At 37.3% G+C, this 21,960-nt stretch overlaps 1 protein-coding gene across 1 annotated transcript; it reads left to right on the top strand.

Moving 5' to 3' along the window:
- The first annotated feature begins 15,516 nt into the window (after positions 1-15,516).
- Positions 15,517-16,023, top strand: LOC132637441 (uncharacterized). The gene has a single exon (XM_060354530.1). It carries the CDS (start codon positions 15,517-15,519, stop codon positions 16,021-16,023), a length of 507 nt encoding a protein of 168 aa, XP_060210513.1.
- The last annotated feature ends 5,937 nt before the right edge of the window (positions 16,024-21,960 follow it).

The raw sequence follows: 21,960 nt of genomic DNA, 5'->3' as shown, positions 1-21,960 counted from the left end.
GTTGATCTGACATTCTGACCGTTGCCACCAAAAAATATGAACGTTGGGATTCCAAACGGTCTAATTTTGGAATCAGCCATTAGAGTCCCCTTACCAAAAAAAAAAAAATTACCCCCCAAAGTTTAATAAATTGCTTTTTAATCCAAATCTAAACTATAAATACCTCTTCATTTTCACATAAATCATCCATCAATTATCTCTCTCTAATATTTGTTATCAATTATATCTCTCTCTAATATTTGATGAAAAATTATTATTATTATTATTATTGTGAATTGGACAATATTTGAATTTTGGAGCAACTTTCAAGCTTCAAGTAATAAAATTTCAATTTCAATGTTTACGGTTACGTTTACTTTTACGCAGACGTTTGGTACACTCGTTCCATCCTTTAATTTATTCAATTCTTGCACTTTGTTTGCGACTTTTTTTCAATTAATTTTCATATTTTATTTTATTATACTTTGATAATATGTCTCAAAAAATTAAGATCCCGGTCATAGGTAAAACTGTCGATATCCCTAACCCTTTTAGCCATAGTAGTAAGGGTAAATTTGGTTCTTCTAGCAAATCTAAAATTCAATTTAGAAATAATACGGACAATTTCACTCATGTTGATGAAACTAATTTTTTTTCTCCCCCCGGTTTTCCTCCCAATCCAGAAGATTTAGAATTACAAAAATGAAGCCTTAGATAGAGCTTATGGTAATTTAGATTTTGATGAATTTGAAAATTTAGAAGTAGAAGAAGGAGAGGAATTAGATTTAAATGAGGCACCTACTAGTCCCGTTACCGAAGCTCTAACTCGGACTACATCTCAGTCTAGAGCTGGTCTTCCCCCTAAACCTCTTACTCGCGGTACGACTAAGGCGCAACATCCTAGAACTAGTCCCGTATGGAAATTCATGACTTTAGATGAAGCTAAAAAATACGCTACTTGTCACAAATGTAAAGGATTTAAAAAACACGGAAGCGATGGAGGGGCGGGTGGGATGGGTGTTTTAGATAGACACTTGAGAACATATGTTGGAAAACCATACTTAGATGCTCGATTAGAAGCCGGACTTAAAAACACACCGACCGGCGCTAGTAGTGTCGCTTCCGGTGGGTGGGGGATCTAATATGGTCCAACAAACTTTAAATCCTTCTAACCCCGTTGTAACTCAAATTGCTTAGAATAAAGATAGAGATTGGGAAGAACTAGCTAAAATGTTTGCGGTTTGTGGCTTGCCTTTTAGTTTTCCTTCCAACCCCGGTATTGTGCATTATATTAGAGCTATGTATAACCCTACTTTTCAAAGTATTCCTATATCCACCGTTAGAGCAAACATTTTTAAATTTCAAAGTGATTATTGTCAATATATGCGTTGTGTGTTCCATCACTTAGATACTAGAGTGTCGGTCACTTCTGATATAGGTCGCAGTGTTAATGGCAATGATTATTTATGTGTTATGGCACATTGGATTGATCATAATTGGAATATGCAAAAGCGTATAGTTGGTTATAAATATATTGATGAGAAAAAAATAGGTTCTTATATTTCTACAACAGTTCTAGACATTTTGCAATTATACGGTCTTCTTGACAAAGTATTAACTGTTACATTTGATAATGCTTCTTCCATGACTAAGAGTGCTGAACTTATGGCTATAATAATTTTCCCAATTAACCTTGATATTTTTCATCTCCGATGTGCATGCCATGTTTTTAATTTAGTTGTAAAAGATGGTCTTGATTTATTTGAGGGTTCTCAACAAAAAATATGATATGCTTGTCAATATGTTTTTAGCACTCACAAGCACAGTAGAATTAATTTGTTTAAAAAATATTGTGTTGAGCAAAATTTGCTTGTTAGAAATATTTCAAAAGAAGTTTGTACTAGGTGAAATTATTTATATGAAATGCTACTTGTTGCTCACCAATATCAAAAACCCCTTCAATATGTTTTTAATGCACATCATTATCATCCCCATGAACAAATACAAAATAGTGATTGGAATGAAATTGAAGGACTATGTATTTTTTTTAGAAACATTTATATCGCAACAAAAGCATTTTCCGGTCAATACTATCCTACAATTGCACAAATGTTATTTTATATTTGTGGACTTACAAAACTATTCGCGGAATATAGAGAATCAAACGAACATGAGGAAGCCATTGATGAAATGATTCTCAAATTTAAAATGTATTTTTTCCTATTCCCGATGTTTATTTGATTGCTTGTATACTTGACCCGTCTTTAAAATTAAGAGGTGCTCACGGACTTGTTGACAAAATTTATTTGCAGTTAGATATTTCTCGTAACGAACATCCAAATGTTGAAAAGTATAAACGTTGCATAGAATTAAAAGTTAAATTAATGTATAATAATTATAAATCTTTGGAAAGTAGAAGTGGAAATCAACGTCCTTCACAAGAAAATAAGGCTAAATTTGGTAATAGAAAATTTGATAGATCAATGGATGCTGCATGGCTTAGTATTGCTTTTACTCAAAATTAAAGTGATCTTGAATCTTATCTTAATCAGGGATTGGAAAGCATCATTGTGGACGACAACGACAATGAAGATATTTTAGGATGGTGAAGGGAGTGTGGCAAGGCATTTCTATTACTCTAAAAAATGGCTCGAGATATCCTAACTATTCAATCATCATCAGTAGCTTCGGAGGCAACTTTTAGCGCGGCAAGATTTCAACTTGGAGACCACAGACATTCATTAGCACAAGATAGCTTGGAGATTTCTAGCTTATTCAGGGATTGGTTCAACGCAGAAAGAAGTGATACGACATTTAGAAAAAATGAACATAGATCCGTATAAGTTTTAGTGTGATAATTTATAATTAACTACTTAGATGCCTAGTTAAAACAGAACCCTTCCTAGAAGGTGGCTGTGTAGATTAGGTGATCTTATTGTAACTTAGAGGCCTAATTGAAACATAATCATTCCTAGAAGGTGGCTGTGTAGATTAGGTTCTCTTCTTGTATTTGAGACTTTGAGTCAAGTTTTATGAAATTTAAAAGATCTATTGAATAAATAAACATAAAGTTCTTACTTGACATTATTTTCTCCTTTTATAAATACCTAAAAATAAATCCAAGTCTTTAAATTTTTTATAAAGACTTGAAAATTTAATATTAACTAATAAGTTAAAAAACTAGCCGTTATAAGTTCAAAAAAATAACTGTTGTAAAATAAACTTAAATGATTTAAAGTCAAAATTATAAAAACTCAACTATAAATACCCCTCCATCCTACTTCATTCTTCACACAATTATCTCTCTACCTCAATTTTAAAACTCAACTATTCTACTTCAAAGTTCAAACTTTCACAAAAAATCCTCCTCCTCAAAGAAAAAGTTCTTGGGTATGGAATTTTTATGAGTCGGTAGACAAAGAATATGTGCGTTGTAACAAGTGTCAAAAGTTGTATCGTTATCCACTTAATCCCCCACCATCTATGGGGGGGGGGGGTACCGTACCCGTTACGAAAACATATGAAGAAGTGTCACAAAATAAAAGATGAACTTTGAAGTTTATCTGTATCAATGTTAAGTGTTAACCGTTTAATTTGTATGTTTTGAAGTTTTATGATTTGCAATAAGTTTATGTTTCGTTTCTGTGTTTTGAATTTTAAATTTGCAATGTATTAGTCTTTTGTATATTGAATTTGTAATGTTATCAATTTAAATGTTAGGTTTGAAGTTTTATATTAAATTTGTGTCTATTTAGTACTTTAAAATTAAATATTTAAATAAATTAAAAAGCCCTCCCCCCCCCCCCCCCGGTCCTGACCCGTCCCGTCTCCCATTGGAGTGGGATGAGACGGGCCCCCCAAAAATCCCCATAATCCCGTCCCCCCAAAGCCCCCGTCCCCCTAAATCTCCCTTTAAAAAGTCCCTGGTCCCGTCCCATCCCCACCAGAAACTCCCCTACCGTCCCCGTCCTATCCCCTTCGCCACCCTTACAATCTTTCATATGCCTAGGTTAGAGCTAATCCAAATCCAAATGTGAATTAGACTGGGTGGTTTGGATATTTTAGACGTATCCAAACCCGATAGGGAGACTATCCCGTGTCAAGTACGGTCTATGACCCGAAAAGCACCGCATATCAAATTATATGCTATTTGGAAATGTGTAAATATGCCTATGAATGAAACCATTGCCTAGTGTGTGTGTGGGGGGGGGGGGGGGGGGGATAAATTAACTTCGGTTTCTTTTTTGTAGATGTCGATCAATTTAAGTTTTGATATGGTCTTAGCTACACCTGAGTTGCCACGGATTTGGTGGGACCAAATGCCCCCGGAGGAGAAAAAGGGAATTTCATGTCATTTAGGGAACTTGACATCCATTATGACTATGAAAGGTTGCAAGGAATCGATAGAGGTAATTACCGAATTTTGGGATAGAGACCGAATGGTTTTCTGATTCGGGGATGACATCGAAATGACGCCAACTCTGGAGGAGTTTAGGGATGTGTTGACAAGCGTAGGCTCGGGGCTGAAAAAAAGAAAGAAACCCTACCAAAATGCTTTAATCCCAGAAAGACCAACCTATTCCCAAATTTACAGAATTCTCTCCTTGAATTACGCCAAGGGCCCATGGCCCCATCGTACCCTTTAGAGAGATATACAGAAGGTTTGAAAGCCCGAACGGATTTGTGTTGGATTTCACCATTTGCTTCCTGGGAACCATGGTTTTCCCCAAAGATTGGTCCTTAGCCATACATACCTGATTCATCTCAGTCACCCATGCCATATTCTACGGCATAACCCAAAAGGAAGAAACCAAATACTTTGACATAACCCCAATCATACTAGTCGATTTGTACCGAGCCCTGAGTCTCTGCCAGAATCACTACAAATATTTCCAAGGCTGTAACTTGATCTTGCAATGGTGGATCCTCAAGCATATGGTTAAGGTTAGGGGTGAACAACACTTGAGTAAGCCGGCTGAAAGGGATGGTCTTCGGGATTTTCGCCCGAACTTTGGAGAACAAAACAAAAAAAGTTGGACATTCACTTTCTCCAGACTAAAGGAAGAAAGCATTCAATGGATGTTCCATGACTTCGTGTCCACAGAAGTTGTGGTTAAGGGAAGAAAGTGCCCATTCTTTCCACTCATGGGAATTCGGGGAATTTCCCTTATACACCTTCCAAGGTCTTGAGACAATTTTGGAGAATCCACGTCATACCCTAGATTGGAGGCATGGGGGATTTCATCATCGACTACGACATTGATACACCACCAAGAGCTTTGGATTGTATACGAGAATGGAAGGGTCGTATGATTTGGGGTCCTGATACCTTAGCCGAAAATAGGTTTCGCCCGGGTTGTGCTGTGGAATATAAGGATTGGCTGAGGGCCGACTTACAAGGCATACTTCCTCCTAGACCTATTCACTATAGCAGTGTCCAAGACAAGGATTCACAAACCGAGATCCGAGCCCGTTTGGTTCAGAGGAGAGCTGACGACAGAGATGCCAAGTATTTGGAGAAAATTGAGAATGACAAAGCCGTCATAGAAAGTCTGAGACATGAGTTGGAGCTTACTAATGATTGTTTGATTGAGCTAGATGATCGAATGAGGAAGACTTTAGATGATGTCGCTCCACTGACTTTCACACAAGGGATATTTTATGGAGGTCACTTTGATATCAGCCCATCTTCATATCCAGACTACCCTCCGAATGGCAAAGAAGGCCAAGATCGACCGAGATCGGGCTTCATCATCCGCTATTGGAGGATAGTTTTGCTGATTAATTTTATGCACTGTCTTTACTTTATCTCTGTACCCCTTTGGGGAAGAATATTATTATTAATGATTATGGGGAAATAGTTTGATTCAAATGGCACATTTATATTTCAAACGATTAGTATGCTTAGGAGCGCGCGTAGTATAATCTAATAAACTGCTTTGTGTGACTTATTTGTTTTCATGTGTTTCACTTAAATTCTTAATTGATCTCGAATACCATTCACTCACCCAAAGAAAAACAATGAAAAAATTACCCGTACTAAGCCTAACGACTTTCTCAGAATCTGAAGATGAACAACAAAAAGGCACCAGAGCTTGAGGTCATAAGAAACAATGAGGTCTCGCTGCGCCAAAAGATTCAAGATCTTGAAAGCAGATCCGAATGGTCAAATCCAAGATTAGAGAGGCTCCGATATTCACACATAAAAAGTGCCCTTATCACTAAGATCAGGCAGGGCACACCATCAATGAATGCTTACCTTCAAGAAAAGACTCATCAAGCTAATAGATGAGAAAAGCATCACTAAGATGTGGGGACCGCATTCACTTTTAGTTCATGACAACATTATTCTAACAGAAGGGATTACGCTAAACACTCGTATTTGGCTATTGACTTTACAATATTCAGGGACTCTTACGCCAGCATCTTTCAAAAGCTAGTTAGCATTGAGACGATTAGCCCCATCAGAACCAGAAGGGCTCAAACTGAAGGAGTTGGCCGCCAAAAAATGTGTATGTACTATTCTGGAGCCTTGGGGCACGACATAGAAGAGTGCGATGCATTCAAGTTTAAGTTGGAGAATTTGGTCCAGAAGGACGCCATTTGGTTGGTGCTCCCATCTCAGTATTAGGATCTGGGGCCTTTAGGGCTAGAAAGGGTTGAATGGACAAACAACCTGCTGACCTCAAAAGAAAGGTCACATTTTGGGTAGTTTTTAGGGGATCCCATTTTTTATACTTAATACGGATTTGTCCCCCATATTTTGTGTAAACGGAACTGCGCCGACCTGATGTCCCAAGGAGGGATACACAGAAAGCCCCTATCGGGCCTGGTCAAGGGTAGATTCTAAGTTTTATCTTATGTAAACCGAACTGCGGAAGGGCCTGACTTCTCGCGGAGGGATACATAGGCAGTCTACGTAAGACTCGGTCCCTATATATTATAAATATTATATTCCCCTCACTCGACAAAAACCCACGTACCCAAAACCTGGTACAAGAGATCAATTGAGCATTTTAATCAAACATATGATTATTTATGTGCTAAGTGTTTTAAACTGCCATTTATGTGTGATATCTTGATTTTTTTTCATTATCTGATGAATTAACTCTGTTTGCCTTTGAGTTATTTTTTTCTTATAGAAACAAAAGTTGATTCGTGTTCACATGGCATACTTCACAAGATCCAAAGCTACAATAGCATCCTTATCCCAATAAGATAGAGGCAAAGAAAAGATGATTGGTACTTCACAGAACGAAAATACCCCTACTGACATTGCTCTCAGAGATCGCCTCTTCGCGAATTGTTTGAGTCACCACCTACTGAAGACGTCATGAAAATGATGTTTGAAAAAATCGCCCATCTTCAAAAAGAGGTGGCATGAAACAAAGATGCTAATGCTTTCCGAGAGGCCTTTGCTGAAGAAAGAAGGCCTCCTCCATTTTTTTCATCTTTGAATTCACCATTACCCGATCACTTCCCCACCATGTCCGTTATGACCACTATGCCATTAACCCCAATCGATGGGCACATTGGTGCCTCGAACCATACCCCACCACCACTTAACACTAACCAGATTCCTAGGACCGCTCACTCTATCCCTTCTTACCCAGCACCACAAAATACCCATCCCGGCATCACTATACAACCAAGCGTCATCCCACTACCAGCCAACAAAAGTACCCCTATTACCCAAACTCGCCTTGCTGTTTCTTTCCAAACACCTGTCACACTAGGAACCTTTTCACCCGATGAAGAAATTGACCATTATGAGGAGATGGAAAAGGCGTGGAAGGCTGAGCAGGAAAAACAGGAAGAGAGGCTTGAGTGAAAGATGACCGCAATGTTTGAACGGTCCATGAGGACTGCCCTCACTGGCACAGGCCTAAGCTATGAGGACTTGTGTATGCATCCCAACTTGGATTTACCCGAGGGCTTCAAAGTACCCCGTTTTGAGTTGTTCAATGGGACGGGCAATCCTAAAGCGCATCTGCGGGCCTATTGTGATCAATTGGTTGGCGTCTGAGACAACCAAGCACTCATTATGAGGCTATTCAGCCGAAATTTGACCGGAGAAGCATCAGAATGGCTCACGGTGCAAAACATACGCTGTTGGATCACATGGGAAGACATGGCTGCGGCTTTCATAGAAAGGTTTCGCTTTAATATGGAGATGGTACCGGATAGATACTACTTGGAGAAAGTAAAACAAAAGTCCACCGAAAACTTTCACGAGTATGCGAGTAGGTGGAGAATATAGGCTGCCCGAGTACAACCCCCTATGGGCGAAGAAGAACTTGTGTCGGTTTTCATCAGTTCACAAGAAACAAATTTCTATGATAGAATGCTTTAAATGGGAGGAAGACCTTTCTCTGAACTGGTCCAAATGGGCGAGGCTATAGAAGATGGTCTCAAGACTGGTCGAATCATAAGTGTGACTGGAAAATTTGTCGGTTCAAGCTCAACTGGGTTCGTGCGCAAGAAGAAGGAAGACGTGGCTAGCATATCCCACACTCCTAGTCCCAAAGCCAAAAGAAGGGAAGATTTCCCGATAGAGGCATATGTTTCACCTCCCCCAAATTCCTACATTCCCACCCTTACAACACGGTGCCCGTATATTACGTGCAACCAACCTTCCAGTCACCAGCCTAAAATTACCAAGCTCCACCAAATGCCTTCCAATCACCTCCCTTATATTACCAAGCTCCACAACCAAATTATCAAACTTCCCCACCTATTTACCGCACTTCACAAAGTAACCAACCCAATACCTAGTAGAATCAACCACCACCAAATGCCTATAATGCGCCACGTCAGAATTTCGAAAAGAAACCACCTTGAGTATTCACCCCAGTAATGGAATCTCGGACTGATTTATTCAAAAGATTAAGTGCGGCTGGGATGATCCAAGCACTTCCCCAAAAGGTCGTCGACCGAAAAAATTAGTTTTACCTAGCTGACCAGACGTGTGCCTACCATTCCAATGGAATAGGGCACAGTACTGAAGATTGCATTAATCTCAAGTACAAAATACAAGACCTAATTGACCAAAAGGAAATTGTACTCCAAACAACCCCTCTAAATGTGAACACCAACCCTTTGCCGAACCATGGCAACAATGTGATTCACATGATTGAGAGAGAAGAAGACCGGGTCGCACGAAGGCCACAATCTTCGATTCTATGAAAGAGCTTGAACACATAGTAGCCCCATTGTCTGTGAAAGAACGCCCGCAATTCAAAGTACTAATCCCTGCACCAGTGATAGCACATATTGCTCAAGTTACTCCAGCACCACCCCACAAAAATTTTGTAGTCCAAGTTGTTACCGCACATGGCATTACAAGATCAGGAAGATGCTACACTCCCGAAGACCTGGCCCAAGGGGCACCCCAAAGGAAGGGAAATCAGAAAAAGGACTATCACCGAATGACAAGCTGAAGATTTCTGGCGCCGAATGAACCAAAGGAATACTCCATTGTTGAGCATTTAAAGAAAGTGCTAGCCCAAATCTCGGTGCTGGCGTTGCTACAAAGTTCACCTCAACAACGCCTGGCTTTAATGAAGGTGTTGGAAGAAGCTCACGTCCCAGCTGGAACAAACAGTGAAAATCTGGCCAAAATGGTTGCTCATGTTGTGGAGGAACATCAAATTGCTTTCACAGAGAAAGAGTTTCCCAAAGAAGGCTCAAATCACAATAAAGCGTTGCACATCATTATCATATGCCGCAACAAAGTAGTAACCTAAGTATTAATCGATAACGGAGCAGGACTTAAAATTTGTCCCGAGTCTACCCTAACTCAGCTAGGATATGACCTTGAAAGGGTTCATCAGAGCCACACTAACATAAGAGCATTTGACGGAGGTCATTGTGACGTCACTGGGATAGTTGATTTGGACATTCAAATAGAACCAGTTGAGTTTACCACTGAATTCCAAGTCATGGAAATACCCGCCAATTATAATTTACTTCTAGGAAGACCATGGATCCACATGGTAGGAGCAATACCATCCTCGCTTCATCAATCTATAAAGTTTATCTGGGAAGGGGAAGAAGTGGTGATCCACGGAGAAGCCAACATGCACAATTACCCAGACAACTCTGTACATGTCATCGAAGGTGCACCTAAAGGAACGGATTTCCATGTCATTGAGTTAGTGGGAGCGGCGCATAGATTCCCTGATAACTCTCATGCCAGCGATTTACAAAATGATTGATTCCACTATGATCCTGAACGGGTTTGAACCTGGGAGGGGTCTGGGAAAAAACCTGCAGGGTATCAACGAGCCCATCCCATTCTCCAAGATAATTTTTGCTTCGGGCTTGGTTACGTCCCATTAGAAGAAGAGATACCTACCAAGAAGAAATTAGAGATTGCAGATCTTTGCCAACCCAGTCCAAATCTGTACCACTCATTTCCCCACAGAATGCCTATGCCTGGAGATGCTGACATTGAATAAGGGATAAGGATGCTATTCTAAGAAGAAGATTGCTTCGTAATTCTGGAGGAATGTGTTGAAGCGCCCACCATCAAAGAGGTAGAACCGGGCGAGCAGCTGCCTCACTGGACCTCTACCCCACTACTGGCTCTTTGGTAGAGAAAGATGAATTTATTTTGAAAATGGAGAGAATCGGTTGAGGCCTGATTGCTCACCCTTTTGTCACTTACATACCTCATAATATTTTCAAAAAATAGAAATGGCTTGATTCAAGCCAGGACCACAGTTTGTACTTCTGAATATTTTGAAATTAATGAAAGCCTTGATTTATCAAAACTTTTTTATTTATTTGTTGAATGCATGATTAAACTAACATATTTTACCTTGAATTTCTTTTCAGTAATAAAAACAATAAAACAACCTTAAATGTCATGACATGTTGCGAAATGAATGAGTCGAGCAGCATAGAGGAAGAAGAGTATGAGGAATACGATGAAACCACAATGCTACCTGAGGGTCTCGCGGAAGAAGTTGAACAACTGGAGAATGAGCAGAAGCCAAACATGGATGAAACAGAAGTCATAAATCTAGATGATGAAGAGAATATCAAAGAAACAAGGATAAGTGCACATATGGAGACTCCTTGAAAAGAAGAATTGCTAAGTGTACTATGGGAGTACGTAGATATCTTTGCATGGTCATACGCCGACATGCTAGGACCAAGCACCAGCGTAGTATACCACAGGTTACACATCAATGAGGGTTTTGCTCCAGTAAAGCAGAAAACCCGACAATTCAAACCGAATCTTAGTATCCAAATCAAAGACGAGGTAAAGAAACAGATTAAGTCAGGGTAGAGGAAGTGACCTCATACCCTACATGGCTAGCCAACATAGTTTCGGTATCCAAGAAAGACGGCAAGATAAGAATCTGCGTGGATTACCGAGATCTTAACAAGGCTAGCCCAAAGGATAATTTTCCACTCCCGAACATCCACATACTCATAGATAATTATGCCAAACACGAGCTATAATCATTTGTGGATTGTTCTGCCGGCTACCATCAAATCCTTATGGATAGAGAGGATGTCGAGAAAACAGCCTTCGTCCCCCCATGGGGAGTGTACCATTACAGGGTAATGCCCTTCGGCCTCAAGAATGCCGGCGTAATGTTCTGAGAGCAACGACTACCATTTTCCACTAGATGATCCATAGAGAGATTGAAGTCTATGTGGACGATGTCATTATCAAGTCAAGGGAAAGTTCGAAGCATATGACACATTTGAGGAAATTCTTCGACAGGCTCCAAAAGTTTAACTTGAAACTAAATCCGGCTAAATATGTTGTTACGTCCTATTTTGAACGGGTCCAAGATAGTTTGCAACTTTCCGGTTCTTCTAACTGGTATAAAAGGGTTAGAGTCGCCACCTTATTTTTAAGAAAAAAACAGGAAACCTATATGTATTTATGTGTCTACTCCATTTTTAGTCCACGAAACCTGTGAGATTCTAGATAAGGGTTTTATTTACCCCGAGGGGAAGGTATTAAGCATCCCTCAGAGCCTATCCGAAGACAGTCCTTATACTTAATTTAACTGAACACTAGAGGGGGGTTATCTATCCGTTTATCATTATTATTACATGTTTTCAAAATGTTATGACTTCATGAAAATCTACACTAGGTGATAATATACTAAGTATATACAGTGTATAAAAATGTATTTATATCAAGTATCAAGTGTTTATAAAGAATGTATATTAAAAAAGAATATATAAAAGAGAATGTACCTCGTAAGTATAAAAGTGTATAAAGATTCGATGAAGTCTTTGGGTTCCTTCTGAGTGTCGTCTTCGGGATGTGTCTCCGGGTACCTGTATAAACACTTAGTAAAAGTGTTAGTAAGAGAATAAATAATTATCGAATGAGCTAAAGAAATAATGAATAAACTTAACATAAAAACCCGTCTTTTGTATAGGGGAGGCCTTGGAAATCGACGGAAATTTCTTCATCGGCAAAGAGTGTAATATTTGTAATAAATTGTAAAATGAAAGAAAAATATGTTAGTTAAAGAAGTTTGAAAAAGTCAAAAAAATAAGGGATGTGACATAAAGTTTTTAAAAGGTGATTAGACATAAAGCCTTTGAAAAATGATATGACATAAAGTCTTTAAAAAGTGATTTGACATAAAGCCCTTTAAAAAAGCGATTTGACATAAAGTTTATTAAACTTGATAAAAGGGAGATAAAACTTATTTTGACCCTATAATTCGTGTAGTATACACGGTGTAAGAATGTATATGTATATGATATATGCAAAAAATATAAGAATAACAAAAATGAAAATATATGTAAATGTAAAAATAATGTATAGAAAATGTAGAGAAAATATAAAGAAAAAAATGTGTAAAAAATAATAAAATAAAAATGAGCATGTAATGTGATGATATTGACAAAAAGGTAAAAGAAAATGCTTGCAAGTGTATGAAAAATATTTATAGGGGAGTAAAAAAATGTATGCAAATTTAAAGAAAAAGTAGATAAAAATGTATGAAGAAAATGTAGAGACAATGTATGAATAAATATAAACAAAATGCATGAACAAATATAAAGACAATGCATGAATAAATGTAAAAATAAATGCATGAATAAATATAAAGACAATGTATGTAATGTATATAAAAATATAAAGGCTATGCATATAATGAATGTAAAGACAAGGTATATAAAAGCGTAAAGACAATGTATGAAAAAAAGAAGAGAAAAAAAAAAAAAAAAAAAAAAAAAAAGAGGAGGAAGATGCTAGTCTTGCTAGTCTTCCTATGAAAAGAAAATATGGAGAGTGTAGAGAGAAGAAAAATATATTTGAGGTAGTGTGAAGTGGTGAGAAAAATGAGAGGCGAAGTTCTCCCTTATATAAGCAAAGGTAAACCACTTTTTATCCAAACCCATGTGCCAAAACCATGGGCTTCACAAAACCATGGCTTCTCAAAACCATGTGCTAAATCTTATCTGTGTTTAAAATTAGTTACTCCGACTTCCATGTAATAATAGACTGTAACTAAAATAATAAAGTATAAAAATATATTTAAGGTAATTTCGTGAATAAAGTAAAAAAATGTGATTTGAATTAAGGAGACCTGCTAATTAATTGAAGTAAAACTATATTAGCATGTTGTTTATATACAAACGACTGTAACAAAATAATTATTTAAAATGAAAAAATAAATTGATAAAAATTCCTATTATTTAAAAATAAGGACAATCATCAATAAATTATATTAAAGTTAAAAAATTTATGAAAATAGTATTTTGTGCTATTTAATGACTAGGAAGCCTAAAGAAGTTAATTTTTAAATACAGAGGACCAAAATTGGGTGTCAACATATACGTTCGGAGTACTGGCTGGAAAATTACTGGTATTCATAGTCAGCCGAAGGGGCATAGAGCTAGATCCAACAAAATACATTGGGCGATTTATAGCTCAATCCATCATCATTGTGGAGCCCATACTCAAGCTTTTGAAAAAGGACGCTCCTACAAAATGGACAGAGGAGTGCCAAGAGGCATTCGACACTATCAAGAAATACCTGTCCAATCCGCTAGTCTTGGTACCACCAAGGCCTGGGAGCCCATTGCTGCTATACTTGTCAGTTGCTGAAAAGGCCTTCGGTTGCGTGATCGTGCAACACGATGAAGAAGGGAAAAGGAGCGTACCATTTACTATCTGAGCAAGAAGTTCACAGCATGAGAGGCAAGATATACTCTAGTGGAGAAAACCCATTATGCTCTAACTTGGGTGGCTCAGAAATTGAGGCATTATTTGTCTTCATACACCACTCATCTTATATCCAAGATGGATCCGTTAAGGCACATATTTTGCCAGTCTGTGCCCATCGGGAACTTGGCCAAATGGCAGATGCTGTTAAGCAAATTTTACATCGTATACATAACCTGGAAAACCGTTAAAGAACAGGCTTTGGCTTACTTACTAGCTGCAAGCCCGGTGGATAAAGAGCTCAAACCACTTCGTACCCATTTCCCGGACGAAGTGGTGTTGGCCATAGAAGAAGGACCAACAGAACAAGGAGATTCCGACCTGTTGATTCATCAAGTACAAGGAGAATGGGCCACCAAGAATGAAAAAGATCTTTCCATATGTGAACTTGGCACAAAGATTGTCCAAGAAATTCAAAAAGATCAAATTTCGACATACACTAAGGGCTCAGAATGAATTTACCGATGCACTGGCCACAATAGCGTCAATGTTCCAGTATCTTGAAAGCAGTCATATTGACCCGCTAAGGATAAGCTTAAAAGAAGAGCATGCCCACTGTTGCACGTAGAGGCTGAGCCAGATGGTAAGCCATGGTACAACGACATCAAAATGTATTTGGAAAGACGGCAATATCCCGAAAGCATTACAAATGGACAAAAGAAGACCATCAGAAGAATGGAAAATGGTTTCTTTCTAAACAAAGAAGATTTGTACAAACGGACGCCGGATTTGGGTCTTTTTCAATATGTAGATGCCAACAAAGCCTCCAAACTTCCAGAAGAGGTACATGCCGGGACATGTGGACCCTATATGAATGGATTTGTACTGGCGAAGAAGATTCTACGAGCTGGATACTTTTGGATGAACATGGAGAGTGATTGCTGCAATTATGTGCAAAGGTACCATCAATTCCAAATCCACAGTGATCTAATTAAGGTCCCTCTAAGTTAGCTTAATGCTATGAGTTCACCATGGCCTTTCATTGCTTGGGGCATGGATGTTATTGGACCCATTGAACCCGCAGCTTAAAATGGCCACCAGTTCATTTAGTTGCCATTGACTACTTTACCAAGTGGGTGGAAGCAACGTCCCACAAATCAATAACAAAGAAAGTGGTAGCTGACTTCGTGTGACACCACATCATATGCCGATTCGGTATACCCGAGTCTATCATAACGGATAATGGATAAAATCTGAATAGCCGCCTGATGAAGGATATCTGTGAGCAATTCAAGATCACTAATCGAAACTCGACAGCCTACCGGCCATAAATGAACGGAGCTGTAGAAGCCGCCAACAAAAATATCAAGACGATATTAAGAAAAATGACTGATAATTATAAAGGTTGGCACGAGCAGTTTCCTTATGCTTTACTGGGATACCGTACTATGGCCAGAACTTCAACAGGAGCAACTCCATACCTATTGGTCTATGGAACTGAAGCAGCCATACTTGCTGAAGTTGAGATACCTTTTTTAAGAATCATTCAAGAAGCAGAATTAGACAATATTGAATGGGTCCAAGCTCGATATGAACAATTGGCTCTAATTGATGAGAAAATGATGGTTGTCGCATGTCACGGTCAACTGTACCAACAAAGAATGGCAAGGGCCTTCAACAAGCGAATTAGAACTAGACTTTTTCAAATTGGGAAAATGGTGCTCAAAAGAATTTTCCCACATCAAGATGAATACAAAGGGAAGTTTTCTCCTAACTGGCAAGGCCCTTATGTGGTCCACAAAGTACTCTCTGAAGGAGCAGTGGTATTGGCAGAAATGAACGGACAAGAGTGGCCAAAGCCAATCAACTCAATCAAGCGCTACTACGCATAAAGATGAAGTTTTTCAGTTTGTAATAGCACCCTTTTCTTGTAATCGTTTTCTATTTGACTTGTACTAAGTAATCTCTTTTTTCTTGTAATCGTTTGTATGATAAGAAAGACCAAAACATCTTTTTTAATCTGAACTACGCAATGACCTAACTTCCCCACAGTGGGATACGTAGGCAATCCATTGGGACCCGATCGCACTATTAGTAAAAAACTAAAAGCTCCTTTACTTTTACTCTAAACTACATTCGACCTGAATTCCTGCTGCGACAGGATACGTAGGCGCTCTTCGATTTCGGTCTAACCAAAAGAAAAACCCAAGAAACCCCTAGGGAGCCTCAGAGACAAGACTTTACAAGGGACGCATCAATCCGTTACAGAGAGTCAGCTAACCCAAAATTTCAAACTGGGTCAGAAACTTTGAGAATTCGTCAATCAAGATTTAAATTGAAGCAAAAATTTTGATAAAAGGTCTCAAAAATTTCTTGCAAGGAAGCAAAGAACCCAGTCACGAAAGAAGGGATCTCCCTCATTCAAAGCACATGTCATGAAAATTAACCTTACAGCTTTCAAAACAACGCATTTATCTCCCCACAAATAGATATTTTGTAGTAACTTTACAAAAAAAAATGATTTTCTGCATGATGAAAATAAATTTATCTTTTGAATACCGGAGCCGAAGGGGTTTGCGAGTCCAGAAATACGATAGCGCCGGCAACACGAATCAACTTTAGATAGGAAAAAACTAATCCATTTCTGATGCAGTTCCCAGGACGTCGGAAGACGATCCTTTTTCTAACTTTGCTTCATGTGCAGAAAATGGTTCGCCAAAAGAAGATCAAGACCACTGCTGGGATCAGGCTTTCAAAATATATATCCAGCCATGAGGGTCATAGGGTTTTGAATTCCACCAAGGATAAAATATCTAGCCACAAGGGTTAGGAAAGATCGGAATGCCATAAAGGTTAAACATCTAGCCACGAGGGCTATGAAAGATTTTGAATGCCAAAAGGATGAATACCTAGCCATAAGGGCTATGAAAGGATGAAAATGTTGTTGACACCTAATTTTCACCTCATAAGATGCGTATTTTAATTTTCAAGTTACCTGAGCCAAAGACGGAGTAAGGATGCACCCTTAAAAATTAAAATTTCAAAAATCCCGAGAAAATTACAAAAATGACGTTTAATTATTATTTTTTGAAAAAACTGACAATTACAATAAATACGAGTTATTTACTTTCATCACGCTCCTTCTAGTTCGGGAAAATTGTTAATTTAAACGACGTATGAATTACGGCTCATTTTTTATCGCATTTTTTCATATTTAAAATAGTGCTCGGAACTATGTCAATATTGGGCTTGTTTTAAAGCTAATATTTTAACTTTGCGAGTTTTAATTTTTAATTAGCCTAATAATTATTGTACTTAGTAATATGTGTATTTATAATATATAGTTTATATTGATTAAATTAGAGAGGGGGGTCTTATGTGTTACTTTTAAAAAATAGAGGGCAAATTTTTTTAAACAAGGGGGGTGATAAGTTTGTAAAAACAAACTTCACCCCCATCTCTTATTTCATTTGTTACCCACACCCTTTACTCGACTGAACTTGGCAATTTGGGGTTTTTCCTCTAGGGTTTCGCTACTGTGGCGATTTCATGGTGATTCACAGCCATTTTTGGTTGGACTTTTTAGGGCTTTTATGCCCAATCACGAGTACTCGTGATTTTCAGGTTCAATTTCATTTGAATTTTATTTATTCGTTCCAAATTGAATCATGTCTAAGGATGTTACTCGGATTCCCTCATGTTTATGGTTGCCATGGGCAGGGCCTCGAGCCCTTTGCCAATTTGTGCACCATATGCACTCAATAAGGGAATCTAGGGGAAATTTCCTAGATTGTTCACAGTTTGACTACAAAATTGGGGATTTTATCTTCATTGTACCATTTGGTACTATTGTACCGTTAGAATGGTACAAATTTGTTATACTTGTACTATCCTAGTATTTTCTGATTTTATTAGATTTCATGTGGATTTTAGGGTACAATTAGTTGGTATTGTTTGTTATCTTATCTGATAAAATTTGAATTTTGAGGATAAGGTATAAAATTGGGATTTTGGGGGAAAATTTTAGGGCTAGGTGTCCTTGTTTCATTCCTAGGTTTCCCTATAATGGAAAGTCTATAAATAGTAAGTAGAAAGAGAGAAGAAAGGACCCTTTTTCGGAAATTTAGAATTTATTCCTAAAAACTAAGCAATATATTAGCTATATACTATATACAGTCAAGAAAATACTAAAAAATTTATAAATATACAATCAATATACACAAAATGTATAAGAGGAAAAATATAAAGAAAGGTGATTTCTTTGAATATCAAAGGGGTTTAGTTGCTTGAAGTTGGAATTTCAATCCCTATTTTGGTCTTTAGGTTGCTCCAATAAGAGGTAACTTCTTATTTCAAACCTTATTCTATTTTTAGTCATGGTTATTTATTGTTTAAGCTTGTTTGTTATTCAAAAATGCTATAAATGATTAGCTTAGTCCTATATGTTGCTATTTTGTTCTGTTTCTGTTATGCAAGGTTATAAAAATAAGTTATGGTTTAAATTATGTCACATTATGTAGATAGTATAACCTGTTAGTTAATAAAATGAGAAGAGTGGTTAAAGAATAGGATTTTGGAAATTATGAGTTAGAAATGCATAGTCTTTGGTTCAAGGATAAGTTAAATAAGGTGGTGTATTGGGAATTCTAAGTTGCTAAATCTGTGTTAATTTATTTTTATTTTTATAGTCATACTTTTTCCAGTTTTGTTGTTTGAAATGGTGATGTTTAGAAACTATTTTAATGAATCAATAATATGTAGTTACTACTTTAGTAAAGGTGAAGTTACTTTCAAGGTCTGAAAATAATTTTGTGGCTTACCTTAGATTCTGGACTTTATCTTGCTTCAGCTTAGCTAAATATGATTTCTATTAGCTTAAGTCCATTTTTAGAATACTATGCTTGTTTGATATGTTTAAACTGCCTCAAATAAGTAAGAATTTTCCCTTGAAATGAATCACGGAAGTTACTTATTAAGTTTTGAATGAAGTTCCTTGAAGATTGAATGTCCTGAGTTTGTTTTGTTCGAACGATTGAGCTCTGTCACTCACTTTTGTTGTCAGCACTATTAAAACATGATACATAGTAGGATAAGTGAACCCGCTTACTTGTCCTTTGTGTGACCTAGTGTGTGCCTATCTTAATGTGTCTTTTTGACCTCAGAATAGATTCATGAACCTTTCATAGGTCTTTTTTCCTTAAAACTGGCAATCTTTGTTAAAAATTGATTGACTATATGATTTGAAAAGTGAAAAACTTGCTTTGCAATTTGTTTTTTAGATCAAGATGAGTTCGTTTAGGTGTTATTTGGGATCATTATGATCCATTTAGGATAGAACTTGCCTCTGAATGTTGTTGTCAACCTTAGCTAATAGCTTAACACTTTCCAAAACTTGTCTTTTGAAAATTGAACCTGTTATTTGCCAGATATAGGTCTTAGAGACTAATAAGCTGTAAAAAGTGAATTTGTTTTGACTATAGAATAGCAAATGTGATTGAATATCATTATAACTTGCAGTTTCTTGCTTATTTTCCCAGCCTGAGAATCTAACATTAGCTGAAGCCCTCTTCTGTGCCAAGAAATATTCCTGTATGATCCTTGTTAATTGTTGCCTTCAACTTAGAATAACTATTGAACCTGCAATACTGAATCCTGTCCTATTTGCTTTGTTTACTAAGTTAGTCAAAAAATGGAACTGTCAAGAATAAGAACTCTTAGCTTTTTGTGAAACTGATAGTACTAAACTTATTGGATTACCTACTTTTGCCAAATACCTACATTAAGAGCCTGTTTGGATGGGCTTATGCCTATAAGTTGCAAACAGCTTATAAGCTAAAAAACATAAGTTGGGGTAGTCTAACTTTTTTTTTTTGGCTTATAAGCTGTTTTCAGCTTATAAGCTACTTTATATAAGCTAAGTCAAATGGGCCCAATTATTTTTTTGAGCTTATTTTAAGCACAAAATGACTTTAAGCTGGCCAGCCAAACACTCAAAAAAGCTTAAAACAACTTATAAGCAACTTATAAGCCAATCCAAACGGGCTCTAAGTCATTTAGCCTAAAACTGGTTTAGGATCAGAGTTGGCCTTACATACAGAAATTAGGATACTCTTTGAAGTTAAGAATTGCATTTTACTTGGGATTTTCTGCATAAATGTCAAGAGTACTTCAGTTTGTTTAAAGGATGCATTACATTGATTTTGAAAACTTAAAATTGGTTGAAAGAAATAGTAGAGACTGTATATGTGTGTGTATTGCCTAAAGTGTCTATGTATTTGTTTCTCTCATTTCTCCTTGTTGATTGATTTGAAACACTTAGAATATGTGAACCTGTCTTAAAATATAAATGACTGAAATGGTAAGAGTAAAGATTGAAACTTATTTCTTGTGTTAAAAATTGATTTCAAAGAAATTTGAAAAAAGGAACTGTAAGTTTGAAAATATAAGATGCTTCTTAACCTGTTGATTAACTGGGCTATTCCTCAATCTTACTTAGTGAATTCTTTTGTATGACACTGTACCTTTCCTGAATCCTATTTGGGATTGACATAGTTATTTGATTAGGAAAGACTTATAAGGGCATAATGCAGTTCTTTTTTCTTTTTTCTTTTGCTGTGCATTATTGTGCCATTTAGCATAACTGCTAGGTAGGGACTTTGCTTATGAATCACTATTTTTCCCACTTGGCACCTACTTGAAACTACTTAATTGCAAAATGGCTTCACTTAGCCAATTTAGAAGACTGTCTTTGTGAGTTTTGGAACAGCTTGTGTAACGACCCGTTTGATCGTTAGCGTGATTTTTTTCTCTTGTTGACTGTTTGTGAGCCCCGTTAGTATTTATTTTGACTTGTGAGAAATCTTGACCTTAAGTGAGAACCTTTGACCGAGAGTTAAATTGGTCAACGAGACCTTATTTGGGAAATCCGAAGCCACGGGTGAGTTCGTAGCGCAGTTTTATGTATATCTGCATATTTCGTTTGTGTGTCTTGGGTCTCGAATGATAATCGAGTTTCGGGGTTGATTTTACGAAAAAATTAAACTGTTTCTGGTTTCTGATTAACTAGTGTCCGCCGCAGCGGCACATGGACTGCTACAGGGGCACCGCTGGGGTGGTGAGGGTGTCGATGGAGTGGCATTCAGAGATGTATGACTAGACCGCCGTAGCGGTCTGGGTACCGCTGGGGTGGTACGGTGGCCACTACATATCGTTGTACCAGAATACATCTATATTTGTAAAAACCCTAGACACTTAGTCATTATTCTTATTTCATTATAAGGGCTAGAGAGAAGCGAACTGAAAGGTTTTCTACCAATTTCTCCACTAAAGTAAGGTTTTTGGCTCCATAATCATTTAGCTTTATCTCCTAATCCTTAATCTAACCATAGAATCCTTAGAATCAAAAGAGGGTTTATGGGGTTTTTCTTAAAAGGGTCTTAAAATGAATTGGCTTCCTAAGTTATGAGTAATTGTTGTTGTTCATGCTAGGTAATGTTATATCTAGGCTTGCTAATCAATAATCTTCTATTCTAGAGTTGAATTTCTTGAATCAAAGTTAGGGTTCTTAGACCCAAATTTGGGGGTTTTCATATAAATGATGATTTTGAGAATTAATTGAGTATTTCTATTATTATAGTAATGGGTTTTGATCTCTTGGTATTGAACTTGGTATTTTGACCATAAAATTTCCATTTTCTCCTTGAGACACATTTTTCCTAAATTAAAGGGTGAAATTTAACCCGAATAGAAGTAGTCAATATGGATATCATTTTGCATGGTTTCTTACATAGAATTAACATGTGAATAGATTTTGATTATTTAGAGACGCT

Source organism: Lycium barbarum, chromosome 4 (genome assembly GCF_019175385.1).
Source record: "Lycium barbarum isolate Lr01 chromosome 4, ASM1917538v2, whole genome shotgun sequence".
NCBI lineage: Eukaryota > Viridiplantae > Streptophyta > Magnoliopsida > Solanales > Solanaceae > Lycium > Lycium barbarum.
The sequence above is the reverse complement of the archived record's forward strand: the minus strand, read 5'-3'. Positions and strand labels throughout refer to the sequence as shown.

Coding starts and splice junctions, on each gene's coding strand:
- LOC132637441 (XM_060354530.1), top strand. CDS start 15,517: ATGACTGATAATTATAAAGGTTGGCACGAGCAGTTTCCTTATGCTTTA.